Source organism: Trachymyrmex septentrionalis, unplaced genomic scaffold, assembly GCF_001594115.1.
Source record: "Trachymyrmex septentrionalis isolate Tsep2-gDNA-1 unplaced genomic scaffold, Tsep1.0 scaffold83, whole genome shotgun sequence".
Taxonomy (NCBI): Eukaryota; Metazoa; Arthropoda; class Insecta; order Hymenoptera; family Formicidae; genus Trachymyrmex; species Trachymyrmex septentrionalis.
The window spans coordinates 1592697-1612144 of record NW_017306018.1 but is presented as its reverse complement, the minus strand read 5'-3'; the positions used below and the strand labels follow the sequence as shown (position 1 = coordinate 1612144).

The 19448-nt window shown below is 34.2% G+C and overlaps 5 protein-coding genes and 1 long non-coding RNA gene across 8 annotated transcripts in view; 3 read left to right on the top strand and 3 right to left on the bottom strand.

Moving 5' to 3' along the window:
- LOC108754990 (methenyltetrahydrofolate synthase domain-containing protein) lies at positions 1 to 3568 on the bottom strand. The gene is made up of 6 exons (XM_018497688.1): positions 3450 to 3568; positions 2691 to 3346; positions 2116 to 2501; positions 1335 to 1681; positions 1021 to 1264; positions 1 to 529 (listed from the first exon to the last, which is right to left on the bottom strand). Exons 2-6 carry the CDS (start codon positions 2704 to 2706, stop codon positions 143 to 145), a joined length of 1380 nt encoding a protein of 459 aa, XP_018353190.1. The 5' UTR covers positions 2707 to 3346; positions 3450 to 3568; the 3' UTR covers positions 1 to 142.
- Positions 3569 to 4097: 529 nt separating this feature from the next.
- On the top strand, positions 4098 to 6670 carry LOC108754971 (isocitrate dehydrogenase [NAD] subunit beta, mitochondrial). The gene is made up of 6 exons (XM_018497659.1): positions 4098 to 4193; positions 4937 to 4996; positions 5060 to 5269; positions 5508 to 5899; positions 6099 to 6288; positions 6424 to 6670. Exons 1-6 carry the CDS (start codon positions 4152 to 4154, stop codon positions 6652 to 6654), a joined length of 1125 nt encoding a protein of 374 aa, XP_018353161.1. The 5' UTR covers positions 4098 to 4151; the 3' UTR covers positions 6655 to 6670.
- Positions 6671 to 8335: 1665 nt separating this feature from the next.
- LOC108755015 (vesicle transport protein SEC20) lies at positions 8336 to 9810 on the top strand. The gene is made up of 3 exons (XM_018497720.1): positions 8336 to 8533; positions 8692 to 9106; positions 9483 to 9810. Exons 1-3 carry the CDS (start codon positions 8453 to 8455, stop codon positions 9665 to 9667), a joined length of 681 nt encoding a protein of 226 aa, XP_018353222.1. The 5' UTR covers positions 8336 to 8452; the 3' UTR covers positions 9668 to 9810.
- A 90-nt stretch (positions 9811 to 9900) lies between these two features.
- LOC108755024 (Kv channel-interacting protein 2-like) lies at positions 9901 to 11820 on the bottom strand. 2 transcript variants are annotated; one of them, XM_018497732.1, is made up of 4 exons: positions 11630 to 11820; positions 10731 to 11061; positions 10222 to 10441; positions 9901 to 9948 (listed from the first exon to the last, which is right to left on the bottom strand). In XM_018497732.1, the coding sequence occupies exons 1-4, from the start codon at positions 11739 to 11741 to the stop codon at positions 9901 to 9903; spliced, it is 711 nt and encodes a 236-aa protein (XP_018353234.1). In that variant the 5' UTR covers positions 11742 to 11820. The 2 variants fall into 2 exon arrangements, with proteins under 2 accessions (XP_018353234.1, XP_018353233.1); XM_018497731.1 differs by lacking the exon at positions 9901 to 9948 and having other exon boundaries at positions 10149 to 10441.
- A 3130-nt stretch (positions 11821 to 14950) lies between these two features.
- LOC108755082 lies at positions 14951 to 17206 on the top strand. Its single transcript, XR_001939744.1, has 3 exons — positions 14951 to 15251; positions 15406 to 15478; positions 15870 to 17206. It is a non-coding gene; the product is annotated as an uncharacterized LOC108755082 (long non-coding RNA).
- Positions 17207 to 17239: 33 nt separating this feature from the next.
- The window catches only part of LOC108755079 (phosphoinositide 3-kinase regulatory subunit 4), a 7269-nt gene continuing 5060 nt past the window's right edge, over positions 17240 to 19448 (bottom strand). The window contains exons 12-17 of one of the 2 annotated variants that reach the window (XM_018497860.1): positions 19306 to 19419; positions 19022 to 19214; positions 18719 to 18884; positions 18366 to 18636; positions 17921 to 18251; positions 17240 to 17832 (exon numbers count right to left, since the gene is read on the bottom strand). In XM_018497860.1, the coding sequence (XP_018353362.1) occupies positions 17616 to 17832; positions 17921 to 18251; positions 18366 to 18636; positions 18719 to 18884; positions 19022 to 19214; positions 19306 to 19419 (1292 nt within the window). In that variant the 3' untranslated portion in view covers positions 17240 to 17615. The remainder of the gene's footprint in view (positions 17833 to 17920; positions 18252 to 18365; positions 18637 to 18718; positions 18885 to 19021; positions 19215 to 19305; positions 19420 to 19448) is intronic. The other variant, XM_018497861.1, reaches the window with a different exon arrangement.

The following is a 19448-nucleotide window of genomic DNA, read 5'->3' as shown; positions in this document are numbered from 1 at the left end:
TTGGGACACTCAATATGTGTGACATAATTCTCATAAAAAAAGGATTGACTTTGGAAGACGTCCATTCCTGTGTTCGACGTCGGAATATAAATGGCCAAGAAACAACATGTAATTGCATGTTCAATGTAGTTTCGATAAACACTTAGACAGTTGTTACATCTGTTACCTCGATTCTAGAAATCGGTTTCGCAGGTTCTACGTATATAAATCCCTCTTCGTCGTTCACAGACTCACCGATTCGGAGCTGCTGTAAATTCGCCACAATCGAATCTACCTGAACTGGCTGATCTGGCGGAGCTGCTTCATTCCGGAGTTTGCTGAAGTGAAGATAACAGATGCCACGATAGCCCTGCCAAATTATTTCGCTCGGCTTAACGCCGCGCATCAACAGAGCGTTCTTTAGATCGCGGACTCTCACACCGGATGAGATATTAGAGAGCTTCAACGAGAAGTCAAAATGCGTTTTCATTCGGGCGCGAAGATTTTTACGCCGCCGGGACGCGTTCTTGGTATTGTTTTCTGTCTTCGTCTATAATACATAAACAAGATTTATTTATAAAGAAAAAAATATAATACTAAAAATATAAACAGATAATAAATATTTTTTAATATTTTTTAAAATATTTTTTTCTATTAAATGCATGTAAACTTTTATTTAATAGAGAAGAAAAAATTTAATTCACATTCACAAAATCTTTTATTAGCTCTATATTACTCGCATAGTTTTTTTTTAATGTCATTACTTGCATGGATTAATTTTTGACACCCCCAACATTACATATCAATTTCATTGTTCTCTTTGGTGATTTACAATTAAACAAGGATTGATAATATTGTATACATCTTTTAGATAAAGACAAATTCAAAAAATTTTGTTAATTGTAATTTGCATTAAATATAATAACGGATATGAATAGCATTCATACATTTATCAAATTTATAAAGTGGAGGATGGTCTAGATATTTCGCGCAAATAATGAAGGGTAATAAAAGTACGATAGTATATTATAGAAGGCTTACTTGTACTTCAGCATTGGAAAGATCATTTTCTTCTTCAGCTTTTGGTTTCTTATATGTTCGTCTTCGTAGGAAACGCGGCTTCTCACCTTTATCCTTGCTGCCTTCCATCGTGTTTTCGGTATTAGGCGCATCTCTTTTCATGTTGAAACGCTTCTTATTTTTCGGATATTTAACGCGATTCTTAATATACTGGCGCGTTTCCACGTCGGAATCGATTTCCTTCAGGACTACGATTTTCCCATTTCTACGAAAGAATAATCGTGTATTTACACGAAATAGCCTACTTAACGTGATTCAGGCAACTTAATGCATACTTTTCATCCATCTCTTTGAGCTGCTGTAATACCTGCATGGTTTTGAGTTTTCTTTCGCTAAGCATATGCCACAGAATGCCAGACGGTTTCTTCAGTCTCGATTCTACGTATATAGTTTGCGTCGGCGTGACAATTATATCTACCGGCACGTCATATTCTTTGAACAATTGTGGTGGTAGGTAATCTACAATTTGGCAATCATGTACTGTTGTGACAACAATTGTATTTTTTGTTATCGTGCCCATTCTCATCATCATCGCAAACTCAAGATCTGCGAACCCTTCTCCTTTGCCGAGTCTGTACCCGTCTCGACTGACGCATACAGATCCCAGTACAACGAGATCTACCTGTGAATAATAAATAATAAATACAATAGGTGTATAGAATAAATTAATGTCCCATATCGTTAAAGTAAATGCTATGCAAAAGAGTCTAATGCCCGTTTCCACCAATGTAGATTAATTTTAATCTCAGTTTAACTTACTGTTTACCTTTTTCTAATTCTAAAAATCATGTAAATTTTAAGAAGTTAATCTTACATTGATGAAACTGAGTCTTAGAGCTGGAAAAAAATGAAGAGTAAGTTGAACCGAGAGCTAATCTATATTAAAGCTAATCTATATTAGTAGAAATAGGCATAAATAATTGTGTGTATTGTAAGAAAAAATGAAGTAATTTGATATTGTATCTTTAGTGGCATTATTTATTTTTATACATATTATATCTTTTATCCATTAATATTAAATTATTATATATTCTTAAATTTCTTTAAAATATTTACCTTAATACAAGAATCCAGTCCCAGTGATTTACCCGCTTGTTCTAGACCGCGCATGGAAGCCAGTGTTTTTAGCTGTTCCTTCGTTGCGCCAGCAACTGGTGTAACGTGTAAGAACAAGCCAGTTCTCAATCTGGGAATAGGCACAATGATTTCCTTGTTCGCTTCCAGAGCTAAAAACCTCACTGGTTCCTGCGGCTTGTCCGGATTTATCTTTATAACTCTGGCCCTTTTAAATTCATCCAGTTCGATCAATCGCTGTGCAGTCTCCGCGGCGCCTTTGAAGTTCGGAATACGCTTGTATATGTTAACGGGAAAATTCACCAGCTCGTTCTTCATCATGTAGTCCCACACCTTACGACGGAAACTCGATTTCGTTACTTCCTCAGCTGTAAGAAATTGTTAACGTGAAAGTATCAGTTGACGAACAGCAACAATATAGCATATGCTCGCACAAAATATATATCTACGTTTCTTGTATACAAACATACAAATGTTCAATTATTTCTTTTTAACATTTAGAGCTAGAAACATCAAGGAAATGCCTGTTGCTCCGATCGCACGGTAAAATCACTCACGTAAGTTCTCCGTCATCTTGACCGGTTCACCAGTGGAATCTTAGAGGGCGGAGGTTCAGGACCCGGAAGACACAAATCCCAGGAAGCGTCACCGCGACGTCTCTCCCGCAAAAATAGACCGCACGATTTATCTCGTCCACGCACAGCTCTTTCTCCTTCTCTTCGTGTCTATTTCTACCCGGTCCCATGTCCGCAAACTCTGCAGCATCGTAATCCTCTAGGGATTTGATTGTGTGTTGTCGACGTGAGATATCATTCGCGAGGCGAAAATTCCAGGAAAATGCAAAGAATATTGGAATTTCAATGGCATACTCAGCGCCGCTTCTAAGGACGACGTCGATGATCGATGGAGAACCCGGGAGAACCGCAGCAAGAGGCGATAAGACGAATCAGCTGATCCTTTGGCAGCGAACTAGGGAGTTAGAGGCTCCAACTCCCTAGTTTGCTATTCGACCTACTCCGAGAATCAGCTGATTCGTTTTATTGTCCCTTGTCCACGATTATTCACTGATGTCGTCCTCATGATATTCTCGTATTGTCTTAACGATGTTCTCATGTTTTCCTCATATTGTTTTCCTGTTATCTTATAATGTCCTCTTATAACGATCCTCTTAACTTTTGCAAATCTGTTTCACAACAATACCATGTCGCACTTTCTGTATTTAAAAGAAGATGGATAGTTAGGTTAGACGTGATGAAAAAAAGGAGGAAAGATAAAAAATACAAAAAATTGCCGTAAAAAGTAAACTTTAAATTTACCTTCTGTATTTAAAATAAGACTGCATATTTGAGTTGTTGAGGAGTTTGAGCAAATAATCAGAGTGTAGAAAAAGTGCAAATCGCTAGCATGGTCCACGTGACCGTTTAACAGTGACGGATGCTGTCAGAAATTTTGAATTTTCTTTCTACGCCATGTATGGATCTTTGAGTATTGGACGAATTCAGTATGATAATCAGTCTAAATAAGCTAGACAATCAATTGAGCCTTTTTAAAGCCGAAGCAATCGACTCTTTTATAAATTATATATATAATTATACATATAATCGAAGATGCCTTTTACTTTTTTATTTTACTAATACTATAAAATTTTATAAATAATTTTTAATAATACCAGAGCACGTATAGCATAATTGATTTATAATTTCCCTCTACTTTTTATTTCGTGAAAGTTTCTCAATTCTGAAAGGCTCAATTATTTCCGATTAAATTTTTATAGAAGAAAATTAAATTTTCTTCTATACTTTTATATCACATCATGGCCTAATTTTATTTTTATTGAATTTGTAAAAATGTTATAATCAGCATTTTTAAATTATTTTTCCATAGAGCCATATGAAGATTTTCTCGAAGGTTTCTACATAGCGTTCGCTCCTCATTCAAATTAATGTAGAAACCCAGAATGCAATTACATCCCTGCGAGCACGAGCGAGACGAGCAGTGCCGACGGGCAGTCGTGAAAAATGGCTTTGCTCGCGAGAAATATATGTAAGGCGCTCTCTCAGGTAATTATCGACGCATTTCTCCATTGCTGCATGTGTTCAGAATTTCGTGCACCTGTGAATTGCGAAAGAAACACATAAGTTCTATATTCTATATATCATATCGATAATTAAGATAAAAAATTCAACTGTTCCGTCAGCGAGGTGAAGTAAATGATTGCAAGAGCATCGCATATTTAGATGTCTTTGTATCGCGATATTTTTATCCGAGACGTATTCGCGTATTGAAAACGCAAACTTGTTCCTCGGTACACCCGCGCAAACGTATTTCTCAAATCTGCTCAGCTGCGCGAATCATTACACGTCGATTGAGGCAAGCACTTACTTATGAGCTTGCTTATCACATTATTTAATCAAGGTAATTTTAGTTATTCGTCGAGAAAAGCAATAAATTGTTACGCAAGAATTAAAAGCCTATTATTCATGAAGTGCGACGAATAGAATAGGATTACAATATTGATTAAATCCAGTTAACTAAAAGAATTAATCCTGTCTGAAGATTCTAAGCTTGGAGCATTTCGTTCTGGAAAAAAGAATTATATTTTAGAGATAAAAGTGCTACTTTGAATTCTTTGTATAAGTAATTACATTTTTATTTTAATAACATATGTTTAAATTTTGGCACATTGTATTTAAAGTATGTTAGATTTGTAGTATATATTACATTTAGATTATCGTATATGTACAGTAAATAATGAATTTTATTATATTTAATAAAATGTAATTCTTATGTTTTGTGTTTATAGGCTACTCAAAAGAACACAGTTAGAGCCCTGCATGTAGGGACAATACGACAGCAAGAATCGGTAAAATATTATTGTTCTCCAATTGATAATTAGATACATATGTGACATGTGTACTTTTTCCAGTCAGTTGAACAAGAAGGAAAGTTAAAATGTACCTTGATACCAGGAGACGGTGTTGGACCAGAATTAGTGGTCGCAGTTCAAAGTGTTTTCAAAGCTGCGGATGTCCCGGTTGAGTTTGAACCTTACTTCTTGTCTGAAGTAAATCCAACCTTGAGTGCTCCTCTGGATCAAGTCTCCAACAGTATCGCTAGAAATCGAGTTTGTTTAAAGGTTTGATTTTCTAAATATAATAAATCTAAATAATATAATTAAATTAAATAAACAAATGATATGACTTACTCAATGCTTTCATTTCGTGTACATACAAATAGCTAATAAGATAAAGCACATACAAATTAATTATAAAAATTTTTCTATTTGAGAAAGCAAATTTTTTTGAAGAATATGTGACTGTAAGATAACAGTAATTTTGCAACTTGATGTAACTAAATATTGTTTCACGTGACAGGGGATCCTAGCAACTCCGGATCACTCTATGACAGGAGAGTTGCAGACCTTGAACATGAAATTACGTAAGAGCTTGGACTTATATTCAAACGTGGTGCACGTGAAATCTTTGCCAGGAATCAAGTCACGTCATCAAAATGTGGACTGCGTTATTATCAGAGAACAAACAGAGGGAGAGTATTCCGCGTTGGAGCACGAATCTGTCAAAGGGGTGGTCGAGTGCTTAAAGATCGTGACTGCCACTAAAAGCCAAAGAATCGCGAAGTTCGCTTTTGACTATGCCGTAAAGAATAATCGCAAGAAAGTCACGTGTGTTCATAAAGCTAACATAATGAAGCTCGGCGATGGACTTTTCCTCAAATCGTGCCAAGAAATTGCTGAGATGTATCCCAGGTATTCCAGTAACTTTCTTGTCCATATGCACAAAAATCTGTTAATTGTTGCTTAGAAATATTTATTATGAAATTATTGCAAAATGTATTTAATATTACTTATATATGATAATTCACATATTCATATCGTTACTTGCGTTGGCTCATAGCAGGCTTTCTTTTTAACTTTTATTTTATATTCCTATTTTTTAATGAAACAGGATTACGTTTGAGACGATGATCGTCGATAATTGTACCATGCAGATGGTTTCTAATCCACACCAGTTCGACGTCATGGTAATGCCGAATTTGTATGGAAATATTGTGGATAATCTCGCATCCGGTTTGGTCGGTGGTGCCGGAGTCGTCGCAGGTGCCAGTTATAGCGCTGAGTGTGTCGTCTTTGAACCAGTAATATATCTGATTTTATATACATATATATATAGTATATATATATATATATATATATATATATATATACACACATATATTTGCACAAAATAAGAATTATATTCAAAGTGCAATTTGTCTTGTATTCTTCAACAGGGCGCAAGGCACACGTATTCCGAGGCAGTCGGCAAGAACGTCGCGAATCCAACAGCGATGTTGCTATGTGCGGTGAAGCTTCTGAACCACGTGAATTTGAAACGCTATGGTGAACAGATCCGGGAGGCCTTAAACCGCGTGTTGAACGATGGAAAGGTGCTAACAAAGGATCTGGGTGGGCAAAGCTCGACGACGGAGTTCATTGCTGCCGTGATAAGCAGCCTGCGCTAAAACTTGTGTAATATAAGAGAACGTAGACCTTGCATTATAAATTCATTTTTATCTAAAATGATTGTGTAAATCGTAGCATCACCCGTTATAGGGTATATCTAACTCACACCATAACATTTGTAAAGCTATATTATTCTAGAAATCTATAACGATGCAAATTTTCATTTGCAAGAGTAACCTTCTGTATGTTCTACGAACAGAAAGAAATCCAAAGTTTTTTGCAATTGCCAGATTGCAAAAATCTAAATGCGGATGAGCGGACTGCACAATTAGTTCTATAATAGATCAAAATATAGACACAATTGTATCATATTTATATATAGAATAAATTATACGTTATCTTGTACATCCTATTAAAAAATGTCAAGCTCTCCTTATTCCATAATTAGAAATAATTATATAAATACAAAATATATCTTTACATTTCACAGTCATCTTTGATAAAATTGTTAAATGAAAATGTTAAAATTACTTTGGTAAATTACATTAATTAATATCTACCTTAAATTATTGATTTTTCCTAATTATTTTATTTTCACCCCTATGTTCTAATATTTGTGAAATAAAATGGTTCATAATTTAATAAATATATAGAGGAAAGCTTCCTATTATGAGATAGGCACCTAATATGAGATAGCGGCGTTTCCGCTAAAGTAATAAACGCTATCTATTCCACCATGAATTTATTATCCTTGGATTGAAAACTATTAAGAGAAAAATTTATTATTACATCGTGCCTGTCGTTGCAAAAAAAGATTTTAGAATTTGGATGTCTTCAAGTTTCGTTGAGATGAGCCTTTAAACCTTGTTTATTATTTAATAAGTAAATATTTGGCAACAAATTCTTTATGTGATGATAGAGTAAGATCGTACTAATAGAAAAATACAGGATATGTTGAATTGCTTAATTACAAAAGTTAGATTTGATAATCGTAAAATTATAAGGCGTGGAAATCGTAATATGAGGTACCTAGGGTATTTCTAATATAAAATAACCTATGCTTCTATATCATAGTGAAAATCGTTGCTGAAGTATAAATGTTATTGTACAATAATAAAAAGGACAATCGGAATAAACATTAAGTGCCTGTTTCTGCAATGCTTGGTTCCAACTACCTGAAGACGAATCCTAGGTACAATGCATTGCATACTCATTTTGCGCGAGCACTGGCTATGTTTCTATTTTAGAACATTAAATAAAGTTTTTTAATTGCAATACTGATACTTTATTTGCGTTTTATTATCAATTTCTCAGGGCATCTCATATTAGGAGTACAATTTTTTGACTTTGCGATTTGCTCACTTTTTACATTTCTTTGATTTATAAAAAAAATAAAATTTGAATTAAATTATACATAATATTATCTTAAAGCTTATTAAATTCCTTTCAAAATAATCTATTATTTTTTTAAATTCTGTTCATAGATTTTTAGATTTAAAAATAAACTCAATATCTCATAATAGGAGCCTTTCCTCTCTAAATATACATTTATAATACATAAATATATATTACATACATATATCTATATGTAATAATATATATTTATAATATAATATAGAATATGTAAATATATAATAAAAATATGCTATTCTCTCAAGCAAAATAAAATTTCTGAAATAAAAATTCATGGAATTATAAACGATGGCCGATGGCGCATATCGTTCAGTGATATAACACGTGTCCATTGACAGCTCGACATCTGTTTGTATCAGCTGATCGGAGTTTCGCCTACATATCACACGTATGTACACCGTATAAACGAGAAATAACATTGGAGCAAAGTAACTTGCATTATCAATGGATTCCGACAATTACGCGGTGGAATTAATACGTCAAGACATTGTCAAATACCAACTTCAAGTGAATGCTTTAATACAAGTAAATATATATATTATTGTGACACATAGAATATAACCTAAATATCAATGTTGATATAGCAAAGCTATGGTGATAGTAGCGAGAAGTATGTCATTAATTAAATTACAATATGTCTAATTAGCATTCTGCATTTAATAAATTACGTGTTTACTGTGAAGGACATACAGCAATGCAGTGGGCCGCTGGAAGTGCTGGACGAACTCAACGCAGAGGGCAGAGCCAAGATAGCAGTTTTGAAATTCTCCATAGAGCATCTGGCATCCGTCGCCGAAACCGAGATGGATAAAATGAAGAGGGCCGAACTGCTATCTGCCGTGGATAGTTACAAGGAACAGCTGAACACTTCCTTGGCCGCCTTCCGCAAGGCCAATGTTGTCAGTGCATGTGTCATTGATAAACTGGCGAGAGAGAATCTGTTCTCTATGCCGGAGGAACGACAAAACGCTCTCCGTAGACGACATGACAAACAGAGCTTGACGAACGTGTCCAGCCAACTGACAGACAAGTTGCTTAGTATTTCCAGACATCTGGCCGAAACATCTCAAAGAAGCGCTGATACGCTAGATACTTTGTGTAAGTACTTGTCTCGTTACTTGATGGCAAGCTGATGGCATGTTATTCTATGGAATGACATTATATGTACTTTTCATGAATGAAAGAGAGGATAGAGGATGGATTGTTATAAATATTTTAATAACTATATATAAGTTATTAATTAATCTCTCTTAAGATCATTTTCATTTGTCACCAGATATTGTTATATAAGAATAACTGATTGTATATAATAGTATTCTGTAAAAAATGGAATATATGAAATCTCTCGAAACATAAACATTTTTATATTTATTATTAAAATAGATTGCATTGCGCTGAATTGTAACGCCAAAGGAAGAACAGCAAGATAACTATAAATTATATTTTTAGCAAATTTTTTGTATTATTGTTTCAGTAACATCTTCAGACAAGGTCGGCAGTACTAAGGACGAATTGGAGCATCAGCAACAAGCTATAGTACAATCAGGAAAACTGTTAGGGAAATATGGTAGACGAGAAGTCACTGATAAAGCGCTGCTCGCATTGGCATTTGCCTTTTTCCTTGCCTGTGTATTTTACATTCTACAAAAAAGATTCTAAGCGTGTATAAAGTTTTAAGATATATAAGATGTATAGAGCTTAAGATGAGATATTAAATTGTTTATATAATAATGCAAATTCTTATAAGGGGACGGGAGAAGAAGAAATAATGTGATATATATTATATGTACTCTTTAAGAATGAAAGAGGATAAAGGGTAGTATCTTTTATAAATATTTTAATAACTTTATATATAAGTTATTCATTAATCTCTTAACATCATTTTCATTCTGTCACCAGATTTTGTTAAATAAAAATAACTGATTGTATATAATAGTATCCTGTAAGAAAATAGAATTTATGAAATTTTTGGATATATATATATATATTTATATTCCCCGTTATTAAAATGGATCTTATTAAAATAAATTGCATTGCGCTTTGAATTTTAACACTAGAAGATGTAAAATACATATAAATCATTTTTATCACATTTTTTATCGATGTCGATATTAATAAAACGTATAGCTCTTTTGTTCTAGAAAAGTCTAATAAGACATTTCATCATTAAATAGGATTCTTCTAGTGTTAAATATGAACAATATTATTCTTACACATAGTAGAGGATTCCATACATTTTTACAGCTGTTCATAAATTCTTCTCTGGAGACTATACCGTCTCTATTCGCATCCATCTTCTCAAAGAACTTGTCCACTTGCTGGTTAACCATGGACTGGATAGTTTGCGCGTTTTGCACCATCTCATAAATTGCGGATACTATAGTCAGCATCTCCTGTCTTGTGATGCAGCCGTCGCCGTTCAAATCGTAAAATCTGAAAAGCAATAAGTCTGAAGAGATTATTTCGCGTGTGTTGTTTTGACTACGTTCGAGATCAACAATTAGATAGAAAATGCTTTTAAATTGATCAAAAAATCTTTTTTTAAAATTAATTTAATTCTTCTAATCCGAATAAATATTATTACATCTTCCAATCCCCATTGAATAGCTTTATATATTATAATTAAATCTCTCATAAAATATTATTTAATTTAATTTTTTTTCGAATTTATCAGAAAAATAATTATTAATAAAAACATTGAAAATGAGATGAGAGCTCTCACTCAAATATCCAGGAAAGCTTTTGGTCTACGTTGCCATTAATAATCGATGTCATAGCTCTGAGAAGATCGTTGAAATTGACGATGCCATCGCCGTTCCTGTCGATGTTGTTGAACATGATCTGTGCGTATCTGGCCGAATCACCAAGCGGAAATAGTTTGGCATACGCGGGTTTCAGATCGCTGGAAGTTGCGCATCCTCTAGGATACAGTTGCTTGAAAGCGCGATACAGTTTACGAATTTCATCTTTAGAAAATCCGGTGCGCCAAGTCAGAGTGGACAGTTGCTCAGGGAACACGTACAATGAATGTTTATCATCTTCCTGGATGTTCTCTACGAAAATGTAATCGAGTTACAGTGATATTGCAGATTATCGTATATTACATCCTGATTTTTATTCGGATTAATCTTATAAATTTAAAGTTCACTCTGTTTTTAACTATCAAATTCTTTACTTCAATTATATATCTTTTGAATATAAACTGTAATAAGATTAAATTAATTAGTTGCACTTTAAGGAGTTCTTTCTATTTTTACAATGTCAAATGTAAATTACTAAGTATGCGTTATTATCATTAAAAAATTGTAAGTATTTACTTTAACTTTTTGTATCTTCTTTTTCTTTTTATACTTCAAAATTTTTAGCAAATTATAATTGTTATTAATCATTTAATTAAATCAAGTATTTATTTAACAGTTACCATAAAATTATTAAAACAGATAATTATTAATTTTATTACTAAAAATCATATGATTCTATTTAATTACTTAATTGTACGTATTACGTTTTTATTATTTAATTTAATCGAGCGATTTGCCTAATTGGCGATTTCTATAAGCGTTACAAAAACTAGATTAGAAGAAAGTTCTAGTCTACAATGATCAAATCGGATATCGTTACCAGTAATTTTTTGGATGTTTTTTCTTATTTTCTTCAAGCTACGTTGCATCTTTATGGAGAGGCTGGGTCGGCGAAGAGACTCGCAATTATCTTTGCTGCCGTGATTTGACATTTGAAGGGATTCAACACGTGCAATTAGATGAGCTTAACAGTGATCAACGATTTTCAGCGAATGTTGAACGGAACGAAACTGACGCAGTCGACTGCACAGAGCAGTTTTGATGAGGCCTGCAGTAGCCAAAATATTTAGACGATTTACTATGGCATGTCTGTAAATCCCAACAAGAAATGACGTATGAACCGCAGACGGTTTTGGGTGTGTTTCATCCAACAGCTCATCTTTAATGAGCATTTTTTTCTTGAATCATAAATAATAAATATATTAGCTGATCTCTTATAATGTAATTGCGTATGTTTATTAGTCCAAGTGATTTGTTTATTTTATATGCGAGTTTAAATTTGCCAGATCATGATATAAATTATATGTTATCACCGCAATTGGCAAACTTGATAGATTCGAAATAGAGTCTCGGAAAAGAAGAGAAGAAATAAGAAGATAAAAATCATAAAGCTTCTTCGAGAAAGCATCTCTAAAATTTCTTGCCAAACATTCACAGAAGTAAAGCGAGAGAGATGTAAAAGCTTTTGTACAAAGAACAATTTAATCGCATTCTCTAAAAGTATTAAAAACTTCCTCCACCCATAAACTAGTTTGAATCACTGTATGAAGGCGAATTTTTTAAATAACTTTATCGTTGTACACGTTCCCGCGTTTATCACATGCAATATTAAACTTGTATAAAAGTATTTTTAAATATTATCTAAATATAAATATATACATGTATATATGTATATATAAAAGTATGTAACACAATTTTATTTAATTCTATAATTTTTACATAACTCCAAATTAAATTTATAGAAATGAGCTATTAAAAAATTGTTCGTCTCTGTTGCGAACATCTGTGTGTAAATAGACACTTTCTCTGCCAAACGCTATTAATAGTCGGGTAGATTGGAAACTGACTATTACGGTAATAGGAATCGGTAGAGCAAATCAAGTCGTTATTCGATGGCCCATAATTTAAAAATTCATCTTTTCATGAAAGAATCCGTCAAGTGTAAAAACAATTATGTGCAGTTGCGCGAAGTAATCGACCTTGTCGTCTGCAATTTACGATTCATATTCGCGCGATAAATGGGCCTATCAACTGCCAATAATTTCCCTCAAGGCAAACCGAGTTATTTGTTTATATATAACCCAGTTTTTTTTTGTCCAACGTGCAATCCGGTATTACGTGTTAAAGAATTTATTGCAGTGTCTCTTGTAGTCGGTTTCCTGTAAGAAGTTGCATGCAATTTGAACAAAGTTGAGAAAGACTTCGGATAAAACGACGAATAACGAACGGAAAAATGCTGTATCCATTACAGGAGCTAATTTGCACCAATGTGAATTGATGCTAATTGTGCAAGACAAATTATTTTTCCCTAAACCAGATTACAAGCTGGAAGTAAAAAAAACAGCAGATTATGTTATATATGTTATATATGTTACATTACTCAGATCGCATAATATGTTATATATGTTACATTACTCAAATTACATTATTAAAATAATTAAAAAATTAGCAAGTAAAACAAATTAAAATAATAATTATAATTACTAATAACCATTTCTTTCAAATTCATATGAATTTAATTTATAAAACTTTCTTTGTATTTGAATCGTTGCCGTCAAGCAGGCAAATATAATTAATTTAGATAATACACAGAAATATACAGAAATATACAAAAGTAATGTTCACATTCTGTCATTGAGATAAATGTTTTATCTAGAAAAACATTTGAAAAAACATATCGAAGGAGAATTCAAGGGATCAAAGAGCAATTTGCTTCGGTTCATGCAAGCAATTAATAAAGTTTAATAAAGCCGATAAGATAATCCTACTGTCTTCGCAAGCGGCGTCCTTGACATAATATTCGGATGTAGAGCAACTCCCAATAAAGTTTGGCGCCAGCACAGAAGAATCGGACGCGAAGATTGAATATATCGCGCAGCTCGACCTGTGCATAATATAACGTAGGTCACGCGATCGTTTTCGTAATCTCGAAGAAAAACGCATGCTGCGAAATTCACCTGGTGCGGTGCACTTTATGATCGAATGCACGCAATAGCATGCAAGCACGTGCCGGTGGCGCGTTACGTATGCAAAATTATTACTATTTCATGCAGAGCGCCGGATTTCGCGGATACGCCTACGTCAAACATCTGAAAGTGCAAATCCATGAATTAAACATTGAATGCTAATCCGGAGGAACCGTATACGAGATCCAATCTAATCGCAATCGATGCAGTTAGCTGCTTTTACGTCTTCTGAACGATCGTTATTAGAGCGCACACAGGGCTTTTCCTTTTCTTCTTCCTTTACCTGAAAGAGTCACGTGACGAAATATCATTATCATAAGATGTAGCGGCATACCGAACAAATGAGTAATTATGATGATATCAGTATCTCATTCATCTTCCTGTATTCCCTGCAAACGATATTGCGTGCGCGGAATACGCGAGCGAGGGAGCGAACAAGAGTTACGAATGTTGCATATAAATTGTTATAAAGGATGACCAAGACAGTGAAAAAGAATCTTCCCCAAGTTCAAAAGCGCAAATGCGTCATTTTATCATTACGTGCGGAATCCTAAATTGAGGAAATAATCGTGAAGAGGCAGAATTCGTTGGAATATGAAATCTCTTCGGCGGCTCGATTACACTCTCGTCATGAGAAAATAATAAAGGATCTAGACATGGTTGAAAACATCTAGAATCCAAACACAATTCTGTATCATCCAAATTTCGATCGGTCATGAATGTAAATCGAAAATCTGGGAATCTGTAATGCAAAATATTGTAGGACAAATGATATGTCTGGATATATAAATGCAAAATGTTAGATGATTCTAGGATATCAAACAAAAGAATAAAATGATCCCAAAATCTACGTTCGCGGATTAAGATTTAAAAAACCAATGATTGAATCTATTATTTAATAGAATTAAATAATTTTGTTCATCTATTTGATTAATGATTCAATTAGATTCTAATAGAATTACATATCAATTATATGAATCGTAACTATAGGCTCTGTCAGATTTGTATGCATCATTTTATGCTTTTTCTCTTTAATTTATATATGATTTTACGAAAGACTGCTGTATATTCTTACTAAAGCCGACTGAACACATGCGCATTCAGTATTCCAAGATCATTCATCAAAAGACAACGCAGATTCATCACCAACCGCGCATTTTTCTGAGCGGTAGGGCGGTAGGCCAGTGGTATATAAATCAGCAGTAAGCATCCAGTATCTCTCCATTGCGGTAGTGCTTGTTACAGTTGCTTGCGATTAGATAGAAGTTAATTATTATATCCAGTACAATTATTATGCTACGTGGCCTCAATTATTTTCCATAATTAGAGAACAAATTCAAATAAATAACAATACGGTCAGTAAGATATTGGAATTTCCATAAAACGACGTCGTATCGTCGTTAATCCCACAATTCAGAAAGTGTAAAAGAAAACATTGACGCCGTGACGCAACGACTTTAATTATATGATTTTTTGGTGCGTGAACGCATGTTGTCCCTGTTTTTATATCCACTTTAGCGTTTTTATATCCCCTTTCCTAAGTGCGCTGATACACCTGTTAGAAATGATAAAATCAGCGAGCATTAACTGCAATCGAACTGTTAATGGAACTTCTGTTTTTTATTTGCAGAACATTTGCTTGGACCTGCAATAGATCCTATATCATCACGGATATCAGAGAGATCAAAGGAAACTGAATAATAGTAAGAAATATAGTTATCTTTTCAATTACTTCAATCTCTTCTCTCAAGAAACGAATGAAACAAATCTGAATCTTTCAAGAAAAGAATCTCTCAAGAAACGAATGAAACAAATCTGAATCTTTCAACAAAACTCTGCTTAACAGGAATTTACTTTAAATAGATTTGTAAATATAAAGATATATGTATTATATCTTTATAAAAATATTAAGAATGAAAAAAATGATTAAAAAATTAATCTTTCGAATTTAGTTTTAAATATCCTTTACTTCAGTTTGGGAATTAAAATTAATTAAAAACAATTCTAAAATATAATGCAAAACTAAACGATTAAATTTAAACATAATGTATCTAAAATACTCACAAAAATAGAAAATAATCTTTCTCGTTCCAGATCATCAGAAGATTGTTAAAAGATTATGACCGAAGTTTTCAAGTAATAGAGTTAAAATGAAGTTAATCATTTTACTGTTATTACTGGTCAGTTTAGTTTCTTGTAAGCCCTGGCTTGATCTATGGTTTCCTCAGCAGTCCTATGACAATCGAAATACCGGATACTATGCAAACGGCCCGTATCGTCAAAGTAGAGGTGGTAAGGAGCGCTGGAAACAAATTTGCAGGACTATAAATGCGGATTCATATGCATTCCCAGGACGCGTGCCTTATCCCGCTGCACCTGTTTGTCCATGGTAAAGGAAATTTCCGATCTGTCGTGCCAAACGCAAGTGAGAACGTATCGTGCGTTAAAAATATGAATTTATTGTAACAACGTGGTTTTAGACAGTATACGTCCACTGGTTATGAGTATTTCAGTCAGTATGTCCGTGACAATGCTAGTAAACATAATGCTAGTATACATACAAATATTCGTGATTACATGTAGCTACGTATGCGTTCATCAAGTAAAGTACGAAGCGAGGAGATAATTGTCCGCCAATTGTATCTTTTGTATGCGAACTTTATTACTCCTTGCTTCTCGGTCCGTATTCGCACTTGTTAAATATAAAAACAAGAAAAAGAAACTAGGAACCGTATCGTACTATCAAAAATAGCTTTCAGAGGCCAAACAAACAAAGCTAAAGAATACGGTCGAAAGCTGTAAAAATAGTTTCTAGATTTCTTTTTCAGACATTTTAAGAGTGTTCTATTATGCACAAAGTCACTTCATATCAATATAACTTTTATTTACCTTTCAGTTAAATTTTTAGTGCGCGTACGGATCCACTAAATATCTGCTAACTTAGATACAGTTCAAAGACTTATCTATCGATCTGTGTAACATCGACTTTTTAAGTCATCATTATCTATCTACAAATCAGTAATACTCCAAGCTCTCTCTCTCTCTCTCTCTCTCTCTCTCTCTCTCTCTCGTCTTACGTATAAAAATAAGCTATATACATTATATATTACATTGTAATGCAAGTTTACGCTCAAATTTTCTAAAAAAAAAAAAAAATGCACGCCTTCGTAGCACAATTGTAATCATAGTCTTAAATATCATGTATATTACATGCTTTATATACAGTCCAGGATCACAGAGTTCGGTACAGCACGGCGGTGTTGTGTGTACGTTGATGCTTGTAGTTTAAAGAAGCAATAAAAGCCATTTTAATATATTATCTAAGCAATTTGTACAATATAAAGTTTAATTTAAATACAGTTGAGAGAATTTTACTCATCTATAGTTAATCTATAAAATTATATTTAAAAATAAGATTTTCAATATTATAAAAATTATATGAAACAAAAATGAAAATAAATAATTTGATTTGTAGAGTTAACTTTTTTTACACAGTGAGATACAATATGATACCTTAATTTCCAACAAGACCTATCAATGATAATCATACGAAATTGTTAAAAATATATGATTTTTTGTCAAAGCTTTTTGTCAAAATGGGAATTGTTATATCATAATTACATCGTCATCACAATTCCTTCGCGTAACTGCCCTTAAATAAATTATATCACGATCAATGTCCGACATTGCTAGATAGTTTATCTGAATTCTAAAATAACTTATTTCTTACTTGGATCACAATGGTTTCGTTATTACCGGGAAGAAATTCCACATTACACTGAAATTTTTTATCGCCTGTGCGAGGAACTTTGTAATCGAATTTTGGACCAAGAAGAACAATCATTTCCAGACTTGTATCAAACCGTCTGTGCTGCCGGTGAGAATGCACGTATTCGACATAGCCACAGCGGAGATCGTGTCGTGCTGACCGGAGGGTGGAGTCTCGAGACCACTCTCCTCCATGTTTCTTCCTCTTGTGTCACTTCCAGACAACGGGTTAGAATCGTCATCCACCAATACCTCCTGCACGACGTTCGTTCCATCTATCAAACGTAAACTGTAAATACAGAAGCGATATCGTATGTCATTAAGCAAGAATAAATAATATATTGAGTGATTAATTTTGTAATGAATCGGTCACTAACTCGTATGCCAATGAATTTGGAGTGAGGACATCATTAGCAGCGGGCAGAGCAACATAAGATGCAGTAAATCTATCAAAGTCCCAGAAGCGTAATCGCATATCGGTGCCGCCAGCTAAAAGGAAGCCGGAACAATCGATGCATCCAGCGTACATGGCACATACGGTGTGACCGGCTTGAGTACGACTCAACGGCGGAGCACTCGATGCCCATAAAACCATCTGTCGTTGATCGGTCTCCAGATTCCACATGGATATCTCATTGTTACCTTGTACCGCCGAAATTATCCACGAATGCTCTGTCGGATGCGTAATCACCTTTCGTACTCTGGCGCCTAAAGGATAAATAGCATTACACACAAATAGTACAAGTAACATTATTAGAAATCATTTTAAGTGAAACTGGTATATCAAGCGCAATAGAAAATAAAATAGGCGAGATAATCTACCTGTCGGGTGCTTGATACTCGTTATTGGCAGTTGAAACCTCAAGTCCCAACAGGTATGAATACCGGAACTCGTGCCAAGAGTCAACCACTGCTGATGACTGTTTACGCAAAATGATGTGATGACTCCGTGCTTTAAATCATTTTCTAAGCGCCATGTTGTGCCGGGACATCGTAGGTCCCAACCTACCAGTGATCCATACAAGGAGGCGTACACAAGAACCGATTGCGAGCCGGAATCTAGATACTGTAGATCGACAGCACTTCCTTCTTCCTATCAAACCAGTTGCAAGCAACATTTCTTTAAAATTTACATGCATTGAATTTTTATATTATTGCGGATATTTTCTAATCACCTGGGGATCCAATTGACGAGTGCCAATCAAGCTCATTTTACTCGAGTTTGGCTCAATCCGAAGTACGAATACCGTTCCAGACGAACTCGCAGAGCTTGCTAAAGATTGTCCTTGGTCGCATACAGTTAAGCCAACCAGCGGGCCTCCTCTGTGCATATACGTTTGCCTGTAAAGCATCAAAAAATGCATATTGCATTATTAATAATACGAAGCTTTAAATTTAAAATAAATAATTAGTATATATACAATAAATTGGTCAAAACATCTTCAATGTGTAATTGTTCTGGAAGAGAAAAACAGTACCTAGAACGATTAGCAATATTTCGTCCCTCCATCTTACTAGCATCCCAAATTTTAATACATCCGTCGGAAGAACTACTTGCAAACAAGTTAGTGTCCGGTATCGAAACTAATCTATTTACTGCAGCTCTATGCTCGTGAAGATGCGCGACGGGAACTCCTCGAGGTCTCCAATCCTTTGGCAATGATGTGGAGCCTTTTAGCCAACATCGATAATGAATAAAGAAGCACATGATAATCATACGACAAAGCATGATGTAATCTGTAAAGATTTAATTTTTATTTACCAGCTTCGCAGGCGATGTTGTTAGCCCAACGTTTTGCTCTTAACACTGCCGCATGTTGCTCTTGCTTCCGGTACGTTAATTGCCGTACTTCTAACCGACAAGGCGCACATCTATCTGCAAAATCGTTATTCTTTAATATTTTT